This window comes from Motacilla alba, chromosome 7 (genome assembly GCF_015832195.1).
Source record: "Motacilla alba alba isolate MOTALB_02 chromosome 7, Motacilla_alba_V1.0_pri, whole genome shotgun sequence".
Lineage (NCBI taxonomy): Eukaryota > Metazoa > Chordata > Aves > Passeriformes > Motacillidae > Motacilla > Motacilla alba.
Window position 1 is genome coordinate 19,114,245 of NC_052022.1, and position 27,712 is coordinate 19,141,956.

General features: G+C 39.7%; 1 protein-coding gene across 2 annotated transcripts in view; it reads left to right on the forward strand.

Moving 5' to 3' along the window:
- The window catches only part of CERS6 (ceramide synthase 6), a 96,451-nt gene that overhangs the window by 3,211 nt on the left and 65,528 nt on the right, over positions 1 to 27,712 (forward strand). For both annotated transcript variants that reach the window (XM_038142410.1, XM_038142411.1), the window contains exon 2: positions 26,841 to 26,946. In XM_038142410.1, the coding sequence (XP_037998338.1) occupies positions 26,841 to 26,946 (106 nt within the window). The remainder of the gene's footprint in view (positions 1 to 26,840; positions 26,947 to 27,712) is intronic.

Sequence of the window (27,712 nt, forward strand, 5' to 3'; positions counted from 1 at the left end):
TTGTTCTTTACATATACATATATTATTTACAGAGTTAATCCTAGGAGGATTGCTGTTTTTGTTTGTTACTGGTTTGATGAATCAGCTAATCAAGCCAAGAAAATAAGCTAGACGCTTCTTAATTTATTTTTTTTTCTTCTTTCAAATGGGTTGCTTTTTTTACTGATTTCCTTGTCCTGCTATCCCTGACCAGCCCTCTTGAATGAATGGAAAAGGTAGATTAGAACATTAATGGTATGTTCAGTCACCTCAGCAAGTGGATGTGATGATGATAAATGCTCCTGAAATAAGATTTGGTCTGAGGTAAAATCTCATAGCCATGAGATTTAGTGGATGAATCTGCTGAGGTTATCATAGTTATGGATGAGGTGTTAAAATACTTTAACAGCCTTTTTTCCCTTCCTTGTCATTCCTTTTTCCCCTTCCTTCTCATTCATCTTTCTTTAAACACAAAGTACATTTTAGAAAATTACAATAACTAAGCACAAAGATAGTGTTACCTAGTAATTTGGAAGACGGCATAAGTTTAGCAATGCAGTGAGTAATGTGGGAACACATTTCCCCCGAGTATGTATCCATTTTGTGTGTCTTACCAAATTTTTTAAAGGCATGTAACAATTAAGGATACCCCCTGTACTATACAATGCTTTCAGGTAATGTAACTGCTCAATAGTAAGTCCCTGTCTCCCTGGATCCTTTCCAGTTCTAGTGTGGGGAACACAGCTTAAAGCTGAATTGAAAGTGGTCTTACTAAGAGCAGGGTGTTGTAGTTTTGATTGGCGTAAAAAAGATAAATAAACGCCTGTTGTTCTGGGTAAATACAATTGTTCTTCTTTCGTTTATGGGATAACATGGCTCTTCTCCCTCTGTGCTAGACCTCACTGCTCAGAAGCAGCATCCTTTCCTAAACTCCTAAGCAGTCCTCTGTGAGGAGTGTGTGCTTATACAAAAACTGTATTCGCTCAGCAATCAGTGTGCTTGTCGGACACAGAGCAAGAGGGTAACACTTCTGTTTTAGAGACTTCTTTCCAGGCAGAAATTGACTGAATCCTCCAAAAGGATTCCTGGCGAAACAGATTTCTGATGTGGTCCAGCAATCTTCTGAGTCAAGTAGTCTGATATTACTGCTTTCTTTACACTTGGCTCATCTATTGAAGTTACTCATACTTCATCTTTGCACTGTAGTTGCACTGTATTTTATTTCCCTCGTCTTGTAAGCAGCAGTTTAGGCTCAGATCTAATGAAATCACTCGGTGAATCAGCAAACTGCTTATACTGCTTATACTGTAATCTGGCCTTGATGGGGAGCAGTTCTCAAAGGTGATGCTGATATTCTGCAGTTGATGGAATGGCTCATAAGGTCAGAGATAGCTTGATTATATATAGCAACAGCCCTCCAGCTGCACTGACTTGAGCTATTTTTTACTATTACTCCAGTCAAGATACTGTAGACGCTGAGCATATGGAAATTCATGGCTTTTATTTGAAACTGCTTTTGTAATGATAATTCAGTCTCAAAGGTTACCTCAGCTGATTTTCATTTAGTATGACACAGTAGAATAGAATACCTAGTGGATCTGGGTGACATGATACAATGACTATGGGCATGTATATATATATATTTTTGCTAACTATAAAAATTCATTCAGATGACAATACATATGGTCTTATGAGTGTTTCTGGTGTATAGTGTGTACATATAAATTTTATTTTTGTACTCCCTAGAACATCTAGTATCAGTGGTTTTTTTTACAACAAAAAAGAGGCTAGACAGGATACAAATTTTGGAAGTGAGTGTACCAACTTCCTGTACTTCCAGCAGCCCAAAACCTCATCTGGAGAGGTTGGGTGGGGCACTGATGGTTATTTCTGTCAAAACCTTTTTCTAGGCTGTAATATTTATAGATTTTTTTGCTTACTTCCCTGTGTGTTAGGCAAAATCTGGTCATTCAGGTGGAATTCATTTGTATGGAATTCATTTGCAAGTGGATGCATGTGTTCTGACAATAACTTTCTCAGTTCTTTCTTTACATTTTTTATATTTTTTTTTTCAAAAGATAGGGCTTTATTTCACATATAGGGCTTTTTCTTTTTGCTTGATTGCTATTTACTAAATGTTGAAATTGAATAGGACATTGAAATTGCTAACTTGTATGAAAAGACAGACCCTGGAAATAAAATAACTAAAAAACTATTCCTTTTCAACTTTAAATCAATTTCATTTTAAAAAGTAACAATAGATCTTTACCAGTAAATAGCTTTAAAAGGCGTTTATATCTTGCTGATTGTACTATTAATTTCTCTATGTTTCTTTAAGTTACAAATTTCCTCTCATTTATCTTTTTCTTTATATAACCAGTTTTTGTTTCCTAGGGTTGCAAGGTTGAGCTTCAGCCCCTAACACTTGCAGACTAACACTTCCCAACAAAAGGATTGTTTTACCTGGAGTGCTGTTGTCTATCTTGGCTGTCTCTTACCAGCTCAGACCAGTGCAGTGTGTGCTCACGCACGCTGGTCCTGCCAGTGCTGGCTGGTACGCATCTGTGCTGAGTAATGTAGTTGTGTGTTCACACACAGGCTTAGAGTGTTCCTTTAAAAGAAGGTGGAGTGGATAAAATGCACACTATTTGAGTGTCCTTCGTATAAGGCCATTTACAGATGTGCATTAGTGTCATTCTTAAAATTAGGAGTTAAATGGGAAATGCGTGCTGAGCTCCAGAAGAGAATGCTATTAAAAGTGATCCCTAAAATATCCATGTGAGAGAAGTGTGACAGCTAAACCACAGCTCTGCCAATGGAAAGGTTTCAGTGACAGGTCACTAGTGGGTGCTGGGAGCCAACTAGTGAGGCAGAGCCATGGTTAGTGGGGTTTTGTCTGAGAGCAGGTTCCAGGTACTGGTAGCAATTCCAATTTGGTTCCTGCCTGTATTCCTGCAACCACGCAATTGGATTCAAATTACCTGTGTTGTGTCTCTTTCTGCTGCCCTACTTCTGCCTCTGTCACTGATTAATAGGCATTTGCCAAGGATTAGTTTTTGGAAAAAGAATAGCTTTTGGTATGCTGCCCCTTTCTACGTATCTGCAGACCAGTGTGTTATTAGTCCATACAAAATATTTAGTAAATTAACATTTGGGATATGCTGTTCCCTTAAATCTATCTCTGTTCCTGTCAACAGGGTTGATGCCTGAGCTGAACAGTGTTTATTTGACTATATTTTGGGGGGGAGGTTTGTTCTTTTTTCTCAAGTTGTTAAATATCTCATGCTGTAGGTTGACAGTTTATCAGCATGTGGTGTTTCTGTGCCTGTCTCGAGATGGTCTTGGAGTTTTGAGAAGAAAGTTGAAGTTACAGCATATATACAGCTTTTGTAAGTGATGTAACCTTATATAATATCCAGTTTATGCTTAAGACTGTGATTGACACCTGATGGACAATCAGATGCATATGATGTGTATCAACAGTTCCTTGGAGTTGTTGGTCGAACACCTGGATTGCTTTGTGTCTCCCCCCAGAGTGACTTCCTTCACTCACTGGGCACTTACACATTTTGGGGGACAGCCAAGGGAAAGGAAGTGTCTCTGATCATGAAATATGTGGGTCTCTGATTATTTGGAGCAGAAGGAATCACTAGTGTCTTGCTTTAAGGCGAGCACAGTTTCTCACAGTCAGATGGGCTGAGAACCTCTGTCCTCTGGGAGGAAATGTTTTTAGCACATGGTGCTTACAGAAGACTCTCTACACCATATGATGTCCATCAGTTTCTGGAGACGCCTTTCTGGTTATTCAGAAGTAGTCAAACTGCAGCCTGGAGCAGCTGCAGGGTGAGAGAACTGGAGTATTTAGCACAGTCAGTTGAAATCTTAGAGATGGTTTTCAGGTGGAACTGTAACACAAAGTTGCGACTTCTGTGCCATAAAACAGAGAAGTAAACTGTATTTTTCCCCTATGTAGTTAATACCTCATTTAATAGCAAATTCTGCTGTTGTTAAGCTTCAATGTTTCTGAGCAATTGTAAAGCCTCATGTAACTACTGCTGATGTAGCACAATCAAATTTTAACTCTCAAGCTAATTGTACAATTGCTAAGAAAATTTAAGAATTGTAAAGGAGTGCAACATCCAGTTAACCATGTCATGTATATTGGCTATTAGTCCCAGTTATGTTTTGCACAGGGAGGAATGAAATGCTAAGGATCTCCAGACTACCTTGTATTAATGAAGTATCTTTCAGGTTCACTAACCTAAAAAATATTTAGTATTAGAAATTATGCACATTAACGTTTGGTCTGAAGTGATGAAAAGCCTTCTCTGTGCTCACAGGTCATACTAGGATAGTTAAAGCAAAATGCCTAAATCACTTGTATTTTTTCACAGTGCAAGAGCAGTAGAAGCTTCCTTTTAATTATATCTTCACTGTATTGGTTTCTCTTGTATGGATGAGGTCGATAGCCTATAGTATTATATTAAAAGAAATAAATAGCTGACATAATGAACATTGGTGCAGAAACAGAGGTTAGAACTTGGAATGTGTTCGTTGGCATAAAATCTTACATTCTTGAGGCTATTTGAGTATTTGTGCTCGCAGTAGTGTTTATCACTTGCAAAAGCTAGTAGCTCTATTTTTATCAGTAGTGAAATAACATAACATGTGGTGTCATCAAATCTACTCACTGCCCATTTGCCATCCTCTGAGGTAAACTTAGTACTTTTTAGTTCCGCAAGCAGAAAGAGAAAAAGGCTTAACAGAAATGATGCTGAAATCCTCACTTCAGCATTGGGATCTCTTCACTCCCTTTTCATCTCTGTTCCTGACTGATTTCAGTTCTAGATGACATTGAGAAAGTTCAGATACCTGATTTTTTCATTGGGACTTGTGTTTACAATGTCTGTGGGACTCCTATCTTTTCACTGAGAAGACAGTGGAAGCGAAGACTACTCTCAGTTTATACTTTCCTAAGACGTTTGACAGAACTTTAAACTATGAAAACTGTTTTTGTACTAATACTGTCTACCTTGAAATGGTACAAACGAGCTAAACTGCCTCGACTAATGAGAGATGCTTTCCTGCAGTGGCAGGGAGTTGCTTATTTGGAAATAAGACTGTGCTCTGTAGCTCAAAGTAAAGAGCTTACTCAAAAGCTGTCCCTGATCACAGAAGTAAAGTGAAAGGAAGATCAGAGTGGTGCGTTGTAATATCCCTTGTGCTTGCTCTTCCTTGGTGTCTGTTGTGGCTGTGTGATGTATGTATTGCTGAGACACAGTTGCCTCCATAGTTAGAGATAGACTGCTTGCTATGCTTTTTTTAGGGGACTGCTCAAACAAGGTATGTTCCTTCAGGTGCGCAGAAATTAGCCTTGATATGGCAATTGCTGAAACATTGTAAGTGGGCAGTGTAAGTGTGGAATGCTAGTGTAAACCAGTGGGCATTACAGTGTGACAAAGCAGAAAAATTAAATCTACATTAAATGAAAGGGAGCTCTGAAGTTTTTGGGGGGGTGGGTGCACTCAGGTAGCACTTCTCAACTAGGAGGAGATCTGTGCAGCTGGGGAGCTGGAGGGCTCCAGTCTCTCATCAGCTGACTATCAGGGCTGCAGATATCCTGAGCTCTGCTATAGCAGATGAGACCAGTGCTTTGTCAAGACCAGTTGTTTCTGTTGAAAACAAAGTTCTAGGAAATGAGTGGGTCATGAATATGTGCTTGTTGACAAGCTTTTCTGCATTTGTCCATTAGCTTTTCTGCATTTGTCCATTTAGCTTTTCTCAAAGCTTTTCTGCCTTTGTCCATTAGCTTTTCCCACTTCACTATTTGTGGTTGTCCAAAGCATGCTGCTGGATGAAATGATCAGGTCCAGTTGGCTATAATTAATTCCTGTTATGGACATCATGTTGGAAAGAAACTGTTGAGAAAACAAAAAGCAGGTGGTTAGACCACAAGCAGAAACGTGTTGTGTATATATTGAAGCAATAATTGAGTGGTAATTGAGTGGTTGATTCTTATCTGTCAATTTTTCCCACACAGTAGTATGAGAGGAGGGTGAGAACTGATATGATAAGAGAGTAGCCTGAAAATATTTCAGTAGTTCCAGTGCCAAACATTTCCCAGTGTTACAACACTTGTACTAAATTAACAGTGATTGCATTGTTATGATGATGACAAATTGAACTGTAGATGGAGTCCTGGTGTGCTGGTGGACACAGATTCTTCTTAGTGATGTACAGTGAAAGGACAAGAGGCAAAAAGTAATTGATATGCAGGAAATTCTGTTCAAACAAACTTTTTCTTGGGATGATGGTGAAACACTGTGACAGGTTACCCAGAGAGACTGTGGAGTCTCCAGTTGTGGATGTACTTGGAGAACATGGGCATTGTCCTGCACTGATTGACCATCCAGCAGACTTGGTGATCTCCAGAGGTGTCTTCCAACTTTGGTGATTGTGTGAAATCATAAACCTCACAGAATGACATAGGTGCAGCAGGCCTCCAGGGCACTCCTGAGACCTATGTCTGGATGAAGTTTGTAAACCATGTTGGAAAACTGAATAGGAGAGGATTAAGTTGAAGTTTACTGGAAGCTTACAGAAAAAAATTAGGGCAGAGCACGTAACATTTGATTGAATGGACATCTGGATTTTCCATTTTCTGTAGGATGGATCTTTTGATTTTTATTGTAGTCTGGTGTGTGAGCAGATGGGATGTAAATTGAGAAATAGATGTGGCCCTCCTCTACTTAAGACAGGAATTACCTTATGGGTACCCAGAATGAAGTCTGAGTTGCTTTGAAATAAACGCATTCTGTTCCCCTTCTAGGATCAATGCTTTGAGTCTCCTACAGCATAAAATTTGATTATAACAGGCCATTTTGAGGATAATTTTAGTTTTGTTCCACCTAAGTTGTTTCTTCTCAAGACTGCAATATCTTTAAGATAATTTTGGGTTTGAAAAAATTCACGGAAAGAGGTGTCTAGATGACAGAAAACAGAAATCACATGCCTTACTGGAAAAGCTTTTATTCCTTTTGTGTTCAGGATAATAAGAGTAAATCAGACTTAGGGGAAAAAAAGAGAGAAGGCAGTGTTTAGTCTCACGTTCACTAATTCTTTATATTGGTAATAAAATGTATAGTTGAAAATATATTTGTGTGTGTGTGTGACAGAGAGTAAGTTATATGCCACGGTGGCATCATATCACTCTGATGCAATGTGCTTTTTTCTATTTTGTTTTTAATAGCCTTACATCAAAAAATAGTTGTAAGGTGTGGATGTAAAATATTGACTGCTCTAGAAAATGAGATATTTTTAAATGTCACTTTTTTGGGGTAATAATTAAACAGTTTGATATTTGACACAAGAAACGTATCTTTCCTCCTAATTAGAGGTACTGTCATGTGTACTAATCTGGAATTGTTATTTTCTAGGGCATTTACAGGAAGCATGAAAAATACTTGATTTTCTTCCAGTTTGGAATGAAATGGAAAGTTAGAAATGTCAAAATTTCATCAGGAGCAGATGTCCTGACTTTCAGCCAACACTGATAAATGGGTTTGGTTACAAGACAAGGATGTAGAGATAAAAATGAGATCTCTATAGCATTACCAGCCTCCAGAATCACACATGCTTCACCAGAGTTAACCGGTTTGTATAATGCATAATACACAGAAAGTTTCATTGTGTTTTTCTGTTTGTTTGTTTTGTGTTTTATCAGAGGACAAAATTACCCCTTAACAGGTAACATGTAAAATTGCCTCTTAACAGGTTGATTTTTTTGAAAATAGGCTGATGGTTTGTTAGAGTCATGGCAGGAGTTTGAATCTCTAGCCTTCAGTTGTCAAGATGAAGAGTGTGCTGGCAGAAATAGGACACTACTTCATCTTGCTTACTCTTCCATCGAGAGCTGCCTCCGAGGTTTGAAGGGAGCTCAGCTGCTTGTATCCATCACATGAGTATTCCTTGTGTTTTGCCTTGTTTCTCAAATAATTCAGGTTGAACACTAGAGTGGTTTAGAGGTTTAAATACTAATGACAAACCTCTTAAGTAAGTTGCCTCAAAGGAAAGAAAACTTCAAATTTACCTTGAAGGATCTGCTTTTACACTTATTTTTAAGGGTTCTCAAGGGTTTCAAGCTGATCCTAATTTTTTCAAGGATCTTTCTCAGTTTAGTGGAAAAACAATGCGTTGGTCATCCTCAACTCAAAACTCTTCATGTGCTTATCTGGAAGAAACCATAGCTTCTTTCACATTTTCTTTCTGTAAAGTCCTGTATCTATGCCAGGAAACATTTTTTTAAAATGGTTTGAAAATAACCCAAGTGCATTGACTAAGAAAATGACATCTGCTAAATAATCTGCCATCCTCTTCCAGCTCTCAGTCTGAAGCACAGCACATTGAGAAACTATATACAGAGAGGACGTATCTGTCAAAGCAAGGATGTTGCCAGCTATGTGGTCCATAAAGTGATTCTTTAATTTCAGTCCTCCATATCCAGTTTTGTGTACAATATGCACAGGACCTCTGCTTCCCTTGAATACCCGTGGCTGACTTGAGACTTTGATCACAATGGGAAGGTGAAATTATGGATTTTGTTTGACTTTTTTGTTTATTTGTGCTGGTGGGTTTCTGTCTTGGGGAAGGCTTGTTGGAATGAAGAGCCAAGGCACTAGTATCCAATATCTTACCTTCTTGTTCACATGTAGAAATTTTAAATAAAAAGCGAGATTAGTTCATTTTCATATATAAAAACAGTCCTTAGAATTCAGATATTACCACTTGCATCTTGTCTTCTTTTTCAGACTTGTATTAACTTCACCTGGGGCTCCTGTGAATCTCTTGCAAAGCTTTAGGCCTGCCTGATGCACATGGACTAGTAAATCCTAAGTCATACTTGAAAAAATAAGGGTCAGGGGTTTTCATGCTCCCATCCCAATGACTTCATAGAGTTTACTATGAAACATCCTGGATTCCATGCATCAGGCTAGTTGCTGGTCTTCCAACATTAGCATTTGTTTTCCTAGATGAATTTTAATGTAAAAAGAGCATTAATTTTGTGAAACTCTATTACATACATAAAGAGTTTTGTCACACAGTCTTATCGGGTTATTTGCAAACAGTAAGGTCTGCAGGAGGTGTAAATTACAGTGTCTTTGAGGGTGGTTTTACTGATTTGAGGATTTGTATTACACTTGTGTATAATTTATTTACTCAGATGTCCTGAGTCTGATCTTCTGCCAATATAAATTAGAAATCAGCTTTTGCTGAGTTCTGGTGTTTTATCAGCATACAACTTCTGTGAAAGACCAGAAGTTTTATGACATTATGCATGGTCATGTGTGTCCATGGAATTTTAGTAATATAGTAATCTAATCTAGTAATTCGGTTGCTGTTTGAGTAATTACGAAGCAGAAACAAATCTATTTCTATACCTATATATACATATATATAATAGGTTAACAATTTTTTTTTTTGCATTGCATTTTTCTTTCCTTGACTAGATGCCAAATTTTCCCCCCTCTTCCATTTTTTCAGGACTAGTAGTATGTGTCTAGCCAAAAAGTATTAATTTTATCTGAAAATCCTCACACATAGAAGGTTTGTTAACATTTCATGTCAACTGGAATGACTTGATCTTTTATTCAGAGTAAGACGTGCTCCTGCATTCTTTAGGGTGATGGAGCAGTGAAAGGGACCACATGCTAGCCTTGCTACTCCTTCCCTCAATCCCTTTAACAAGAACAGCTCTAACAGTGACTGAAGACTGAGCCTGCTGCTCGGTGACTGCCTGCTGGTACACACCTTGTGGACAGCTTTTCTGTGTCCTGCCTCAGTTCTGCTCTTGCACAAAGCTGCTTTATGGTGGAGAAGAAGTTTTGAAACATCTGTGTAGTGGTTGTAGCTCCTGTCTACATGTGGTGTAGGGTGGTCTGGAAGCAGTATTCAGGTGTTGCCCTAGCAGGCAGTGTGCTGCAACTGCATTGCTGTCAGTCCGTGTGACAGGTAGTTTAATGTAATCCCAGGTGTTCTATGTAAAATGTAGTCACTGCCAGAGTAATAATTTTAGCAGCTATTAGGAGCTCTGAGTACAAACAGAAAAAGAAAAGTGTCATCCTTATGATCATGATGTTTGTTCCACATATGATGATTTTGTGATTTAGAAAGTACAACGGGGTGTGTGCACATGTTGATATTAAAATAGGTTGTAATGATGACCTCCATGACTGTCTCAATAAGTCTGCCCCTCTGCTTCACAACAAGGCTTTTTTTGCCTTGCCTGGTCCTGCTGCAGGTATTTGTTTATCCTGAATGACATAAAGAGGCCTCTGAATGAGTACACTTGCATAATGAACAATGCATTCATTGGATCCACCCTGTGTTTTCTTCCAGCTTCCATTCACTGAGCTTTCTTCAATTGAAGGCTTGGCAAATATTCCCTCTCAGCTTTGCCTGCAGAAGAGTGGTTACCAACCAGAAAACTTAATCACAGGAGTGAGCCTTTCGTCCTTCTGACCCTCCACAAATCTGGCCTGTGGGAGGGTAATGAAAAGTATGTTGGTCTGGTTTTTCTGTTGACATTTAAAGAGTGAGGCTCCTGATCTCAGTAGTAATAGTGGAGTTGATTATTTGCCTGTTTGGAAGGGTTGTTTTCTGATGCAGGTCTATAAAGGGAACTTAATGCATATGAACAGTTGAAAAAGGTCTCAACAACATGATGGTTGCATCACTGCCTGTGTCTAATAAGGCTGTGTAAAAGTGAAAAACCAGCAGAAATAAATGCTGATGCTGCTCTACATTAAGCATGAGATAATGCTTTGCGTGAAGACCTGTGTGTGGCAGTGCTCTATACCAAAGGGATGTGTCCTCTTTATTTGGCTAGAAAGAAATAAGTTTTGTAACTCCCTAAAAATATGGATTGTAATAATGCTTTTGCACACCTGAATGTTATCTAGGACACAAATGAAAAAATACTTACTAAGTTATTCTCTTGTAATTGTTGTAATTTTAATGAAGGACTTTATACTCTTACGGTTTATTTATGACAGTAGCGCTCTAGTGGAGTGTGCTTCAGCTCTGAGTTTGTAGTTCTAGGTTTAGATCATTCTTCTGCAGCTAGAGTATTTATGGTATAAACAAAATAGTGATAAAATCAAAGTTCTTAGGTTCCTACTGCAGAACAAGCTGAGTGAATTTGGCATTCCAAAGCCTCTTAACAGCATTAAAAAATGAGTTACAAAAGCAGAAGGTTTCTGTGCCATCAATAAATATTTGCATCTCAGATGACAGATCACGACAAGTCAACCCCCTCATGAGTGTGAGTAATGTAGATAATTTTTGTGGAGATGCAGTGCAGCAGCCACATGACTTGTGGTGTGACAATCTGCTGCTCTTCAATATCTTGACACTTCTGTTGCTTACTTGGAATTTAAAGTTTAGAGAACTAATTACTCACCAAACTCTTCCTGTACTTGCTAGGTAAAAATCGTTAATGAAAGAGGTTGAGAACCAGAGGTAGAAATGGGGCAGAGAAGTAGAACTGAAAGGAGCACACAGGTGTCTTCTGGAGTGTGGGAGAGGGGAGTGGGACTAAAGATGCATTGTATGTGAGGAAAACATGACTGTGATGTAAGTCTGTGCACCTGGGTGGAATGTGGTGTAACCAGGCATGCCTGTTTGTTTGTGTCACCAGAAACAATCTGTTTGCAACTATTCCCTTCAGATACACTTCTAAATTCAGAGGTATATGAGAACACTTATATCCTAGGAAGGAAGAGGCTTAATGTATGTATGTCTTGTCTTCCTCAAGTTGTTAATGAAAGAGACCTGAAAATTCTTCAGAAGAATTCAAATTTTTCCTTTTTTCCTTTTTTTCTTTTTTCTTTTTTCTTTTTTCTTTTTTTCTTTCTTCTTTTTCTTTTTTTTTCTTTTTTCTCGTCTTTTTTTTTTCTTTTTTCTTTTTTCTTTTTTCTTTTTTTCATTTTTTTCTTTTTTTCTTCTTTTTTTTTTTTTGGCAGTAAGAAAGCCATTGTGTTTGTATCATTGCAGTCTGGTCCCACGTGGAAAGGTGTAGCATGCCCAGGCACCTCACCCACCTTGCAAAATCATTAATGAAGACAGATGACAACTAAGAGATGCTGGGTCAAAATGATTATGGACTGGTATATATTTAGCTTTTCTGGTGACATCTAGAAATCTGTTATTTGGGAGGGACAGCACCCTTTCTTCTCTTTCCAAAATAAGTCGATTAATAGCTTTCCAGGTTTGGTTGGAAAATGTAGGTACTGTTATTTCTGGGAGATCTTAGTGGTAGATTGGATCCTTGTCATTCAGCAGAACCCTGGATGGTCAGTGAGACCAGGAAGTGATCTGAAAGGTAGCTGAAAGGAAATAAAGGAGATTCATGTAAAGTGTCATTGGGGAAAGTGATTTGCATCTGTAGAGGTTAAAAATAGTATTAAAATGAGACAATTTCTGATTGGTGAGCTAAAAGTTCCAAGAACAGAGGAGTTACAGCTGAGGTGACAAACCTCAATATAGCCAAGAATAATGGGAGACCTTGAGCACGGAGCAAGTAGGTGAAATTTGAGTTTGGTGGGCCTTTTGTGAGAAAGAGAAATATTACTGTTATTAGTTGTCTAAAGTGGACTTTGCTTTGCCCATTGCAACTGCCTGACAAACTCTGCTGTTGGCAAACCAGGACTGATAAAAGGATTCTTGATCTTGAGATAAAGAACATTTCCAATCAGCTAGACAAGGCATCCTTCATGTTCTTAAGCTATCACAGTACAAAAGTACTGCTTAAATCATCTGGGCAACCTAACAGTGTGCTACTCCTATGACTTGGTTAGCATGCAAAGTTTCTTTTATGACATTAAGAATAATGCCAAAGAATTGTTTGTGTTTTGTGGTGTTCTGTAAGGGGAGATGTGTGCCTCTGTGTGTGTGAGAAAAATGGTAATGTTCTCTAGTAACCCAGAACAGTTATGATTGCCTGGATCATCTAGAAGCACAAGATGTTTTCAGCAATTAATTTATAGACTGAGCAGATGTTCATCATGGCAAGAACCCAATAAAGGACTGGAGCTGTTCTCTGAAAAACTCACAGATATTTTCCCAATAACTGAGGCTTAGGGAAAAAAAATCTGCAAACTTTATTTCCTTATTGAGAAACATCTATTTCATAAAGGAGATCTTTTGTTAAGTTTGTCATTAGGTATCAGTCACAAGATACATTAATGATCTAACACAAGGAATTTAAACAACTGGAAAAATTAGCTTTCTTTAAGTAGTTTGAATGTTCTTGAGAGCTATTGTAAATTGTATAAAACATTAGTTTGAGTCACTGTCAAAAAACCTGATGAAACAAACATGAACCAATCAGCCCAAAAGTTTTCCTCAGGATTTCCATAGTTGCTTATCTAAGGTACTGAGGCTGTAATTGTTTATGGCTTGCTGAGTTCAGGGTGAAAAATTATTCAAGACAATGAAAGTTCAGCTGTAACTGCTATAGATAAGATACTACTCAGAAACAAAGGCTAAATGGGGCTGGTTTAGATGAGTTATGTGTAGCATAGCCTTAGCTTCAAAGGCATTTAGCCAAAGGCAGGAATGGTAAAAGTGAAAAAAATATCAGAGACAAAGGCTCCCTGTGCACATTCTGGAATTTAGGATGCAGTCTGTGTAGTCTGCTCCTCGGCTGTATACTGTGTTCCAAATGGCTTTTCTGGGTGGTCTGTGATAGTCATGGGTTTGCTGGTGACAGAGAATGGCTTTAGCAGCACAGTAGAAACTCTGCATAGCACCTGTGTGGAAGTGCAATGATGATGATTTCCATTGATTTGAACTAAAAGGGCTCAAGACTGGCTGTGAATTTTGCTAGCCGGACCTGCACGTGTTGCTTTCCACAATGGTCATTCTTTTCCACCAAAGCAAATGAATGAGGCACTCCTGCCTAACAGCAGCACCCTCCCCTCTGCCCCCAGCACCTGCTTTCCCACCCCTGCAGTCCCTTGGCTGCTGTCCCAGTCCTCCTCACATGGAAGGCAGCAACAGCAGCAGCACACAAGGCTGCTGTCACCACATGGTTAGAGGAGGTGCTTGCTACTAAGAGTTGGGACTGGTCCACCCTAGCCTTCAACTGTCAGTCAGCGCTCCTGTGGCCTTGTGGCATTCAACCATACGAAGGCTGTGGTATGAGGCTTGCCAAACCTGTTAGGTTGGCCATCATTGCAGTAAGTCAGGAAGTTGATTTCTTCACCTTCTTGCACAAACTTGTCCGGTAGCATATTGCATCTGGTGGAAATAGGGTTCAAGAGTGATTTGTTTTAGTATCTGCCTGATACAAAATGGCTTTTTTTTTATGATAATGAAATAGAGTCCCTTCTGTCTCTGCAACAGAAGGAGAGAAATGAGTAAAAAATGAGTAAGCTGCAATTGGACTGACTTAGTCCCTACATTTTGTAAAGATTTAAAAACCCACTTAATGCCTTTGTGACAGTGAATATGTGAATTCCAGTGTGTGAGTCCTTTTTTCCAGACAAGAACTGTTTAAACATACAGAGGGTGATAAGTAGATATAAACTTAGTATTATAGTTTCTCTTTGAAATCTGGTGTCAAAATGGAGGTATTTATGAGATTTCTAAAACTGTTCACCAGGAAGCTGTACAAAATATACTAGCAAGATATCATTAAAAGCAGCAGATGCTATTATGGTTTTGCTGCAAGCACAGCAAAAGTGAAAGCACAGCAATTCCTTTATTTTTGCTTCTTTCTAGCCTATATTTGTCTGTCTCTTGCCCCTTTCCTTCTACATCTATTTTCTGACATGCATCATTTATTTTATTGCTAATGGACTCTAGTAGCATTGAGTACATGTGCTCTAGGATTAGGATTTGTGAATAGGAAAGACTATAATGATTTAATTTCCCCCCCTTCCATCTGTAGTTGCACAGATGACCCCTCCTGATATGTACCAGGCAGAAGCAATTTGAGACCTGCATGACAGGCCTGTTAATTGATTCCTTCAATAACTGCTGAAATCTAAAGGGGGAGGAGGGCTGGGGAGGAATGGCAGTGAGGTTGACTAGCAAAAGATTTGACCTAGTTTTTTCACTCTGCATGGCTGTGCAGACAGACTCAATTATAAATCTGCTGCTTTAGAAGAGCTTTTTTTCCCCTGTGTGAGCAGCTGCATTGATTTTGAATGTTCAGATTTGGTGTGTTAAAACATAAAATTGTCTTCATTGTATGCAGTGTCATGAAATATGCATGTGTGGTGAGGAAGTAAGGGAAGTCGACCTACTTCTGGTGGATTGTTGTGGGGTTTGCTGCTTTCTCCCCTGCTGCTCGATCTTGTCCTGAGTGACATTCCATGCTTGGCTTTTTGTCCTGCCTGCAGTATTCCTGTGTATGTGAAATATGCTCACTCTTTACTTTGCATAGGAGCTATGTGGTACTGCTTTGCACACAAAGCTAAAGGAGGCTGAAAGACTTTTGCTTTAAATTTTTTGATAGCATCTCTAACCTAATAATTTGGCCTTCGTATATCTATTTATACCACTTGCCTGGCCTTTGCTTGATTTTCTTGTTTGTTTATTTTTCTTTCCTTATTTAGCAGTGAAGCACCAGGGATTAGTACTAAATTCTGTGGCAGCATGGGGATTCATGACAGGCTTTGACCAGAGCTTTGATCCTCCAGATGCTGTGAATAAACATGACAACAGACATTTGAAGGGGATATTCAGTTGCTGGATAGATTTACGGATAATGTTTTTCTTCCTTTTGATTACAGATTCTTTCTAGAGAACTTGGTTAACTGAATGTGTGGCTCTGGGGTTGGTCAGCCCAACAAGGGATTTTTTTACCTGTTCTGCATTTCTTAACAACTGGTTTGGTTCTTGAGCTGTTTGCATCTCCTACAGGAAAACCATTACCAACTGAAAACCAGGAAACTGACCTCTGTTCCCAGAGCTGCTGTGAGATACTGCTGAAATGGTATCAGGAGACTGCATAAACCCATCCTTGCTGGTTATAGCCTGCCTGCTTAGCTCTATGCCAGAGGACTCTCTTTCATTGTGTTGTGGGCAATGGCCTTGGAATATGGCTTTATGCTGCTTTGCAGTTTCTCACTGTTTGCTTGTGATCTCTGCTCTCTTATGGCACTGGCTGTGGTTCCAGTGTTGGTTTGTGCCAGCCGGAGAGGCTCTTGAAAGGGTAAGAGTTTGCAGCTCTCAGCTGGCAAGGAGAGACCGCAGTGATGAGGAAAGAGCAAAGCAAAGGTGGTGCTTGGACCAGGGGAGGTTCTGCAGGCTTCATGAGAACTCTTCCCTCAGCCAGTCTGTATGTGTCAGTCAATAATATTGCCCTGCATTAGGCTTGGAACTGGATACATGCTGCTGTGCCCTCGGTGTAACACCATTCATCAGCCCTCCTTCTTCCTCTCCCCTTTGGTTTGCCAGTGCTTCTCTCTGAAGCTGGAAGGATATCCCTGTAGGTAGACACTGATCTTGCAATGGAATAATTTCGTCACTATTTCATATTCTAAAGGAAAATTTGGAATTATGCCATAGTCCAGGGTATTCTGAAGACTTTTGCTTTCCTTTGTGTGCCTGGCTGTAGCTGGTGGAGTCAGCAGTCATGCTTTTTGGGAGCCAGGCTGTGCCAGTAATATTTCTCTAGGGGATCATGGCTAACATGCATGTCAAGAAAGTAACTGTCAGCCCCAGGAGCTGAAAGAGAGTGCTCACAGGAGCTACTCTGAGTATCCTTCTTTGGCATCATATCTGCTGGCCTGACATTCCCAGTCCCACTCTGAGCAGTGGTCTTGGGCTGAGGTACTTGGTCATGTGTCTTGGATATAGACATCGTGTCTCATTTGTTCTCAAGGGAAGACAGAGTTTGATCTGTGATTTTCTGTAAAGTTGCTAATCACCATGTCCTCAGTGCTTGCAAAGCCTTGCTGCAGTTCGGGCACTGTGCAGGTACTTAACTGATGTGCATGCTGAGTGTTTTGGAGTGTATGCAACAGGGAAGTGTGAGGGTCTTGGCAGCACGCTGGCCAAGTGCATATGGTGGGCTGTAACATCTGCGTTTGCCTGGGCAAATGGATTGTTATGGGCACAGCTTCCAAAGGAGTCCTGCAGTAACTCCTGCCTCTTTATTTCTCCTCCCTTTTCCATCTTCTCCTTTCTTTGTCCTCTTGCCAAGTGTGCAGCACTCCACAGTTCAAGTGCAGCAATATTACACATGGCTAATCTCTAACCCAGCTGGGTGAGAGACTGGCTGTCGCTTCCATTTGAGTTGTCAGATGAACAAATGAGATAACATTCTGGATAGACTTTGTGCTTTTTTGGCTGAGCTGCCTCATAATTGTCTATGTGCACCAGAATGCTCATTTTACTGCAGTACCCAGAGCAATGGGAAGAGCTCTGAAGACCTGTGGAAGAGCTGATCCCCAACAAGGCAGTGGATTTGTGTCTTATGTTCTGCTGGGAGGATTTTGGTGGTTGGCGAGCTTTCAGAAGCATGTACACACTGCTGCTTTGCTCAAACTGCACCCAGACATTGCCACCAGAGCTTGTTGTAAGGGATTTTTTTTTCTTTTTTAGTTATACTCTTAAAACAAGAATTATTCTGTGACTAACCTTAGAAATTATGTTTCTTGCCATTAAAAAAATGAAACTGACAATCTACAATTGTGTAAAAATCTTCTAGAATTATATAACTTGTACGGGTTCCCAGTTTTGGTTTGCATCCCAAGCAGCATGCATTGTGGTCTGTTTAAAAACAAATAAATAAGCAAGAGAATTCTAATGATCCAAAGGAGATGAAAAGGGTTATGGCACCCTAAACAGGAATGCAAAGAGTAATAAATACTTGCCACTTGAAGGTTTTGAGTAACTATTTATCTTACACATAGTGTGTGACCAGCCAGGGCAGATAGGTGCTCTGTCTAGTTTTCAGCATGAGGCAACCTTCTTCTCATTTTTTTCAAAATCTTAATAGTAAAAAGCCACCTTTTTTGCTACTATCTTAGCATCACTTATTTGAGGGACCTAATAGCAGCCACTGGGGAACAGTGTTACTGTGTCAGCTCCTCAAGCACCCACCTACCCAATTTTATTTTTTTTTCCTTCAACTTCTGCTGGTAGAGGTGGGTCTTTATATTGCAATACTATTAGGGAACCATGTTCTAGTCATGTGTCCTATAGTCAGATGTCATTTGAAATTGTAGTGTGCAAAGTTGCTGACAAAAATCTTGTAATGAGCTAAAAGAAAATATGATTGCAAGAGTTTCTTGTGTGTTTTGATGTAGAAAATACACTTGCTTATGGATCCAAAGTGTAAATCATTCAGCAATACTTAAGACATGAGATGACTTCTTTCATTTGACACATGCTACAGCATGTTCAAATGTTGTCAAAGCTGGTGGGCCAGCATTGCTGCTGCACGGTGAGCTCCTCTAGAGGGCTGGTAGCTGTGCATGCAGCTCACCAGTGCGTCCTGCCGTGTGGCTCCCTTCCCTGGCTGAGGTTTCTGGCTGCAGCAGCCCAGGGAGTTGTTTCCAAAGTGTCGTTTGGGTGATCCGCTAACAAATCCTATTATTCGTTAATAGGATTTGTTCGTGCACTGTTTGGTCCGATCACTAATTGTTTATCATGCATTAGGACTACAATGAGATGCCTGTCAGCTGTGTTTTGAGCTTTTTGTGTGCAAGACTCATTGTTTGCTTGTGATGGCAGGTTTTGCTTCGGGACAGCCTTAGTGTGGAAGGCAGAAAACATAAGGCTCTGTATTTCAAACACTACAGCGTAGTATTTCCTGCACTCTGATGGGCACTAGTTTCCTCAACTCCCCAAGACAGGGTCAGAGAGTCAGTAAACTCATTTGGAGGGCTGGATGTTCTGCAGTTCTGCATACAGAGCTGCAGCTGCCTTCCAGATTGCTTCCCTGCTTTTCTGAAACAGCATCCTGTTGAGCTGGCAATTAAACAAGAAAGCTTTAAGAGTATTAAGTAATAGAATAGAAAGGTGAAAATGTGCAAGAAGACTTGGAAGCTAATGAGGCCTTGCTTTTTGTCTTCATTGAATGTTTTGATCAATGTCATGCCGATATTCAAATCTGAACACTGCCCGCCAGTAGTACAGAAGCTGAACTCAAACAAGGACCAAGAGAAAGCTTGAAAATATTTAAATCTCTTGTTGTGTGTGCTTTTCTTAAGTTTGTGCCACTCCCAGGTAGTGTAATGACAATGTTTAGGAGCAGAGCATGCCTTCAAGTCATGCAGACAGGCTGGGTCATTTGCACAAACACAAATGCACACTTGGAGAGGAAAGACTCTACTTGGAGAGGTTTGGGCTTTACTTTTCTTGCAGCTCCTGCCCTTGCTGAGGGCCTGGTTGCATAACCCATGGAAGAGGGCAGGAGGTAGGATCCTCGTGTCCCTCAAGCCCTGAAATATTTTAGGGACTGAATTTTTTTTTAATGTTCCATTGAATATAAAGCATTATTTATCTTCTCGGCTTTCAAAAAAAATTTTCTAACCTGATAAAATTTAATAAGTTTCTGTTCTTGGTGAACAGTATAATTTCCCAACATTTCAGATACTTGTTAATATTTTCCAGGAAGTTGTTGCTGAACTCTTCAAGTTCTATTCTGTGACTTGGTAAGGTCTTTAGTAATAATATCAGGTAGACTGTTTGTTGTTAGTGATTGCTAGGGGTTTTTAACAACAGCCTTAATTATTTGGCCTTCTGGTAGTAAATAGATCAGTAAATAGATCAGAAGGCAAATACATTAGAATGTAAGGGGACATTGATGAGACTAGTTACCATGTGCTGATCAGGCTGAGACCTACCATGGGGGAACCTGGAGGAGTAGCATTGACTTTCTAGTGGGCAGAGCTATGTTATTTATCAAAGTGATTGCTGAGACTTTTGCTTTAAGCAGTAGCCATAAGCCACTTTTGGGTCATGCCCAACTTTTGGGTCATGCCCAAGTGGCAGGTAATTGCAGTTTCTTTTGTGCCATGGAATCTGCCTTGGTAGATGAAGTAGAACTGCAGTACAAGAGTGTGCACCTATCAAGAGGCCAGTGGATGGCACACCTTGGCTGTTCCTTTACTGTAGACATGGGGATCAGTCACAATTTTTAAATTTCTTTTCGCTCACATGTTATAGATGTGACCAAAGTAAAAGATAAAGTAATGCTGCAGGGTCTGGAGGATTAGAGCAGTGTCATTGTGGTAGGGTAACCTACTGCAATTTAAAAATTATTTTATCAGTCTTTAATTTCTTTCTGTTCAGTCTTCCTGCCGTTTTCCTAGTTCAGCATCACATCCCATTTGGACGATGTGTCTTTTCATATGTTTTATGGTTGGTTCTTTGCTTTGGTTGTCCCACACTTGCCGAAATGAATTGACTTATCAGCTCTGTATTTTAGAAGTGTCAGAGGAGAGTATGAAATCTATAGTGTCAGGAGTGACAAAGGATGCTTTGGGACTGACTGTTCATTTTTACCCAGTGCAAGAAATAAAAAAGCAAAAACAAAACTGGCCAGCTATGAGTTCAAAATGAAGTGGGATGGTTATCCTCATGGAGTCTGAATTTACACTGGAGAGCTGTGCTGTAGACTGTGGAAAGTATTCACAAGCTCAATGAGCTACTAGTGCAGCTTGGGGAGGAAGGGTCAGCTCTTTGGGGACTGCTATGTGCAAAGATGCCTTTTTTGGTCTAAAAAGTCCCAAGCCACAACTTTCTAGAAGTTGGAAGAATATTTTTGTCTTCACTGACCTTTAGCAGTGGGCTACAGTTTTGGAGCCTGAATTTTACCATTGACCCTGACTTGTGTGTCCTGATGTTAGTGCAAAAAGGGTGCGAGTGATACCTTCAGAATTGTATGGTCCATACCATCTACAGCCTTGGTGATGCTAGTGGAGGGCAGCTGAGAGAAGGCACCATGTGTTGGAGGTGGGGGGACTGAAGTCTATCACCCTTTCCATTCCTTCTTCCTCTCCCTGATCTGTGCTTGGAAAGTTACAGAATGACTAAAATTTATTTTTAGAGATTACAAAGAAAGAAAGCATTAGACAGCTGGCTGCAAAAATATTTATTTGTGACCTTTGTCTGCATTTGTGCAGTGCTTGTTGCTATTCTGGAGCATGTAGTTTCCCCTGATTTCAGTCTTAGAGTTTAAGGAGAAACTGAAATGCTTAAAACTTTATGTATACGTATATTTTTAAAAATTGCTTCCACATTTGAAAAAAAGGACTACTTCTGTTTGTAAAGCTCTGGCCTTATTTGTTTCCCATTTTTTGTAGTAACAAATGGACTGGAAAAGCAACTGGAGCACTGCTGGTAGACGCTGGGCTGGAGTAGTCCCATGTTGGTGGCAGAACACCTCCTACATGAGTCAGTCCCATTATGAACTAACCTGGAGAAAGGATGAAATAGGTTTTCCAACACTGTGGGGCACAAAGGATTAGCACCATGTGTGAATAGGGTCTGGAATTGGGTCAGTGATCAGTGGGGTCTGGCCTGCATCTTGTGGTGGGAGCTAGCAGGTATGCAAAGGTAGCTCAAGCCAAATGTTACTGGTCATGGTTTTTGTTATTGGATCAAAATCTTCAGAAAATGGGAGTATTTTTAACTTTGCACAACGAGGAAATGTGTCTTTGAGATGTGTATTTTCAGTCAAAAAGGCAGGGAAATATAAATGTGAGAAATCCACTGCAAAGATGAAACAGTTTTACAGCAATTGAAAGAAGGGTATGGGTCAGTCGTATCATTTGTGTTTCTTAAGAGTAACTCTGTTAGGACAAAGCATTTCCTAATAATATAATGTTGTTGATTGATAAGGATAATTTGTTTTATTTACTTAAACTTATCTGGTTTTGCTCTGTACTAACCAGTAAGTCTGAAAGCTGAAATACAGATACTAAATCTGTTTTTCTACACACCTACCTTTTACCTTAGCTTTTGTTTTTTGGAAACACGTGTGGATTGCACCTTATAGTTTTTATTTTGTATAATTTAATGTGAGGTATGGGATAATGATGCTGATGTGGGAATAACAGCTAATGCATGGAGAGGAGAGGAGAGCATTGAACATTTCAGATGAAAGGCGAGTGCATATGTGTGCTTTTCTGAACATTGCAGCAGGGTTTGGAATAGTCCCCCTGGAAGGCTTGGCTCTGTGCTGTCCTTTACAGTGCCCTCTGAGATGCTGCTTGGGACGCTCTGTGGGAGAAGGCTCTTGCTGACATACCGAGTTATGTGCTTGGCTTTTTGCTTGAGCAGACAGGTTCTTTCCTTTGAAAAGATTTCATTGTGGGAGTTCTGACCCCTTTCTCAGCACATCTAAAAAAAATTCAGTGAAGTTAACTTAGCTGTGTACATACATTTTGGATGAGATTACCTCCATTAAGAGCCCTGCCTGGGCTTCAGACATTGTATCCTATTGGATCTTCTGTAACATGAGTTTTTGTGAAACATAAACCCAAAACCGCTGCTGGGATAGGTGTGCTGAAGTGACAACCCTGTTTGTCTACTGATTTTGTTCTAGAACTCTTAAGATTTTTCTGGGTTTGGCGGGGGGGGGGTGGGGGGGTGGTGTTTGTTTTATTTTAATTATTACTAATACAAGTAACTTCTGAGTTAAGTAGGTCAACTGTACCAAAATAACAAATTCAGTAATTGTTTTTGAGTGTTGTGGCAGTAAATCACTTGAGCATCTGCTCAGAAACAAGCCTCTTCTGCTTTTACTCATTCTTTGAGCAAATTTACATTGTTTCTGTTTAAAAGCAGCAAGCAATGTCCAACAAGTTAGACAATTGTAATCATAAATCCCTGGAATAATCTGTGTTTAGTGAGCATAAATAGATGAGCTGGGAAAAGTTGCTCTGCATCACTCTTTCAAAAAAGGAGCCAGACTCCTCTAAACAGATCTGTGTACATCTTTAGCACAGAGAGGAATTTTTTCTGGTTTAACTGCCTTCCCTGATATTTTTAAGTGTACTGATAGGAAACTCAGATTTTATGGACATATTTGATTGGCAAGGAATAGTTTGCTTGTTTGTTTTGGGGGGTTTTTTGGAGCTCACAGTGGCTGGTGTTAGCAGCATAAGCAGCCTTTTATGCAAGCATCACTTGAACTATGCCAATGTCTGAGAGTTTTTACCTGTTCCACAGAGATACTGAATGTATGTAATCAGAGCCTACCACTTAACTAGAGTTTGGTATCTCAGAATGGTTGCACGGGGAAGGGACCTCTGGACATCCTCTAGTTATACTTGGGATGACTCAGAGATGTGCTGCACACCTTAACACTCCCCACAGTTTTTTCTAATTACTGTACATAGATGCCTCCTCAGCACAGGAAGAGGAGACTCAACTCTCATTGTGCATTGACAAGTAATTAACTCAAATGTTTTTGTGGACATGAAAGGCTAAAACCTCCCTGTATATTCTCAGGGTACATGGGCACATCATAGCTAAGGTCCTTCCTGTTTGCTTCATGATATTTTTCATCTGTTAGCAGAGATCATGTAGGAGTGGTCTCCAGGGTGATTTTGTGCAGATCCTTTGTGCCATGCTGAGGTGTCTTCTCAGAAAATGGATCGTTAGTTAGGGGATGGATGGTATGTAATAACAGGCCATTACTCATGTCTCTGGGTCCATAATGTGACCTACTTTTGATAAAAATGAATGACAAAAGTGACTGATTTAAGCTGTGATTAACCAAGATATTTTAGGAAAGTGTGAAATATGCACTGGCTTAGCTTTTCTCACTTGCACTAATGAAAATTTCTGAGTGGGCTTCTGTATTGAAGTTGGCCACAAAATAAAGTTACTTAAGTGAGGGAAGAAACTTTGTGTGCTTAAAATACTGCAAGGAAAAAAAAGGTTTACTAATGTGTGGGATGATGTGTACCTAAATAATAATAATAATAATAATAATAATAAAGTCTAAACTGACTTTGCCAGTAATTGCTGGGTTTGGAACCTGATAAGACTCTTTCAGATCCTTCCCTCTGATTATGATTTATTTTAGACATTCCAGTTTTAAGTGCAGAAGTTTAAAACACCCTTTTCCCTCTATATCAACCACTCTTGTTTTGATTTTGGTTCTGTTGAATGGGAAATCTTATCCTTTTGCAAAAATAGTTGGTTAATGTGCATCACCTACCTAACACTGTCAATTATTTTTAGACTAGTCTTTCTTAAATTGATAGTTTAGAAGAAGCATTATTTTCTTTCCATACATTAAAAAGACTGTGAGTTACATGAATCTAATATTCATTAGCCGTGTTAGCTTAATTTTTGTTTGTTTGGTTGGCTTTTCTAGGTTTTTTGGCTCTCTTTGGAAAGCCTTGTTAATTCTTGCAGACCTTTAAGGCTGTTTGAAAAATCCCAAACTTGTAATCCCTGTTTACCTGCTGTGGGCTCTGTGGTGGTTTAAATATCTGCTGAGCTGCTGAGAGACTGTCAGACATGAATTTGCTAAAGAGCAGCTACTCTGGTCAGCTCGGAAATGGCAGATGACCTGCTGGTGTGAAAACACTACGTTCACATCCTATCAGAGGGCCCTACAGGCACATTCCCAGTGCCCCAGATGACTAAAGAGTTTTATATCTGTGTCTGGTCAGATTCAGGGTAAAGATGACATGTTACAAGTAGGGCTGTTTGATTTACAGTAAGAAAAATTAAAAAATAATTTTACTTTTCTTCTCATCCTTCATGTGATACTTTAAAAATCTTATTTATTTAACACAGACTTTGCAATTGCAAAGGCACATCATCCCCCAAGGATTGTGAGGGGTAACATTTCGAATTAGTTCTGGCAGGTTTGGGGTTTTGTTTTCCCCAGCATTGGTGGTCAGGTGGGGTCGTTGTCTCCCTCATGAAGTAATTGCACCTGCTTGGGGAAACAAAATGGTACTTGATTAAATTGACACACTTGTGGTGAAGATGGTGTTTCTTTTTATACCCTGGAGAAGGCGGGGGATCATTTTGCAAAGGGTTTTCTACCCCTTTCCAGAGAAACACTGATCTCTTGGGCTGGGCTAGGAGGCCTTGCCGTTGTAAAGAAGTGAATTGAGGGGGACAGGAGGGAAGATGCTGGGCAGGGCCTGCCTGGGGGGTTTGGGCACACGCTGAGCTCTGGGTGGGCTGCAGAGGCTCAGGGCTCTCGTCCGGGGCTCTGCTGTAACCCAGCTTCTCCGGGCTGCCTCACTGGGGACTTTCTGCCTTGGACTGGCTGTGTTTTTAAATGTGGCTTCTGTCTGTGAATGAGGAACCTGTCTTTAAAAAGGTTCTTGAATTCTGATTTTAATTCCCTTGTCAGTGTTATTCTTTCATTTCTAGATCCAGAATAGATTCAGCAAAATGTTTGTCCTTAAATTTCTGTGTAATTGAATACTAGCTTTCAATTCAGCTGTACTGAAATCCATTGAAAAAGACATATTAGTGTGGTGTTTGTTCAGATTTCCATGTTTTAAAGAGAAAAGCTGGCAATATACTCAATTCCACTCTCTTTATTCTTTCACAATAGTTGCTCCCTCTTAATTGCAGTACCTTATGCAATAAATAGTCCCATGGGATTCACCAAGACTATTTGGGGAATTGAATACCACAGTGTTAGCAGAAATGGAAAAAATGAACAGTGCTTTTAAGAAGTGCAGCATTTGGCAAAACGCTCAGTTTGTATATGTATCAAACATTAATTCTGTTTTTCTACTTTTGAATCAATTCAAATTATTACAGAAGAGTATCAAGAATTTTTCTCCAGGAAAACAGGGTGGTCTGGCATTATGCATCTTTCTTTACCAAATGCTATTTCGGTAACCTCTATCACATTGATTAGGATTTAATTCCCTTTAGTAGCGGTGCTGTCTTAAACATGGCAGAAACAGCAGTTGTAGCTCATAACAATGCTTAAAATTGGACCTGTGTGTGTAAGAATTCTGTGATTTTTGGTAGCTTGTGGTCATTCAGCTGCATAAATGTGGAACTACTTAAGTACCAAGTGTTGTTTTGGTCCTTGTTGGCAAATGAAGTTTAGGGAAAGAGAAGCTGTTTAAGTGAAATAATGAGTTATATGGTTCAAAGGTGACAGAAGTTCACAGTGTTCAGACAAGAATGTGATTCCTACACAGCGTTTTTAGCTTTCATGGGAATTCCAGATTTAGACTCATAGTTACAAATAATTTAATTTTTTGTGAGTAGAGTGGTGGTCTTTGACTATATGTAATGTAAACTATGCAATTCAACTCTAAAACGTCTCAGAGAACTTATGGATTGGTGTTTGGATTTTGGACAGCCTCATACTTCAGCAGAAGAGTATTGCTTGTGTCTCTGTACCATGTAAATTTTATGCTTTTAGAAAATTGTATTGACTGGGCAGCTTAAGTGCTTGCTGCCTTTCAGGATTCAGAAATTCCATTGTGCCAAAGGAGTCCTGAGGCAGTAGCTACTTTGGAAACTGATTTTTTAAAAGGCTGTGTTTGGAGGATAATATTATATGCTCCTCAAGCTGCCCTGCTCTTCTCTTTAGTTGGTGCTTCTCTAGGAAGCATTCCTCTCATGCTTTTGTTCTAATCTCTTTCTTCACAACATCAAAGAAAATCCTCTGTTTCATGTGTTCCAGGAGTTCCTTTCATCCTTCAAAGTGATGTTCCTTACTTTGCAATGCAATTGCCTATATGAGCTTGCTTTTGAGCTGTAAAACTAAGTATTGTTTTTGTTGGCAGGGTTATAATGTTTGCCCATTTACCACATGCCCCTGATTGGTAACAGTAATGAAGTAAATAACTGAAGGATTTCACCTTTTTCTTCTTTCATTTTTCTGTTTCTCACAGGTTCATTGCTAAACCATGTGCCTTAGGCCTTAAAGTCCAAGCCAATGGACCACAGAAAGCTCAACCTAATGCTATCTTGGAGAAGGTTTTCACAGCTATTACAAAGGTAGGGTGTCTGTCTAAAATATTTACCTTGTGAAGTGGGATGTAGCACTGCAAACTATGTCTGAACAAAGCAAAGGTAACAGATAAATGCAGTGCTGCATTTTTGCACCTCAAATCAGAAATTCAACTATTGAGGATGTCATTAATATGCCAGCTTGAGCAGTTGTGTATCCCTTTGTGATGTCTCCTGTAAGTTTTCAATAAAAAATTGCCACAGAAACACTTTGTAGATGCCGTATGACCACCTACATTTTTTTGCTTCTTACGCGTTTTTGCTTCTTATCTATTTTTGCAAAATTGTTGGGGTTTTTAGGAAAAAAAGGGCTCATTGTAAGCCAGTAATATTGATACTGAATTTTCCATGAAGCTTCCAGGCTATTCCTTCTAGAGAAAGGCCTGTTTGGCTAGTGTCCCAGCTTAAGGAGAACGACATAGAAAAGTGGGAGAAACCGACTGAATGTTTTATTTACAGCTTGCATATCTTCCTTGTACAAGATTTCCCCCACAACTTACGTATCTGTCTCTACCTCTCTCACCATATGACATCTCAACTTCACCTGTTTGTTGTTCTGTCCATGCTTTTCAAGCATCCCAAATTTTTCTGCAGGAGCTTTCCATTCCCACCTTGGCTCCAGACTGCAGCTGGGCACCATTGTAAACTTCAGAGAGTATTAAAGTCATAAAGGGCAAAACTGGGTTCAGTGTCACAGACTGTGAAATAGGCTGTGGATCTGTCTTGCTTGTGTGTCCTACACTATCCAGAGATC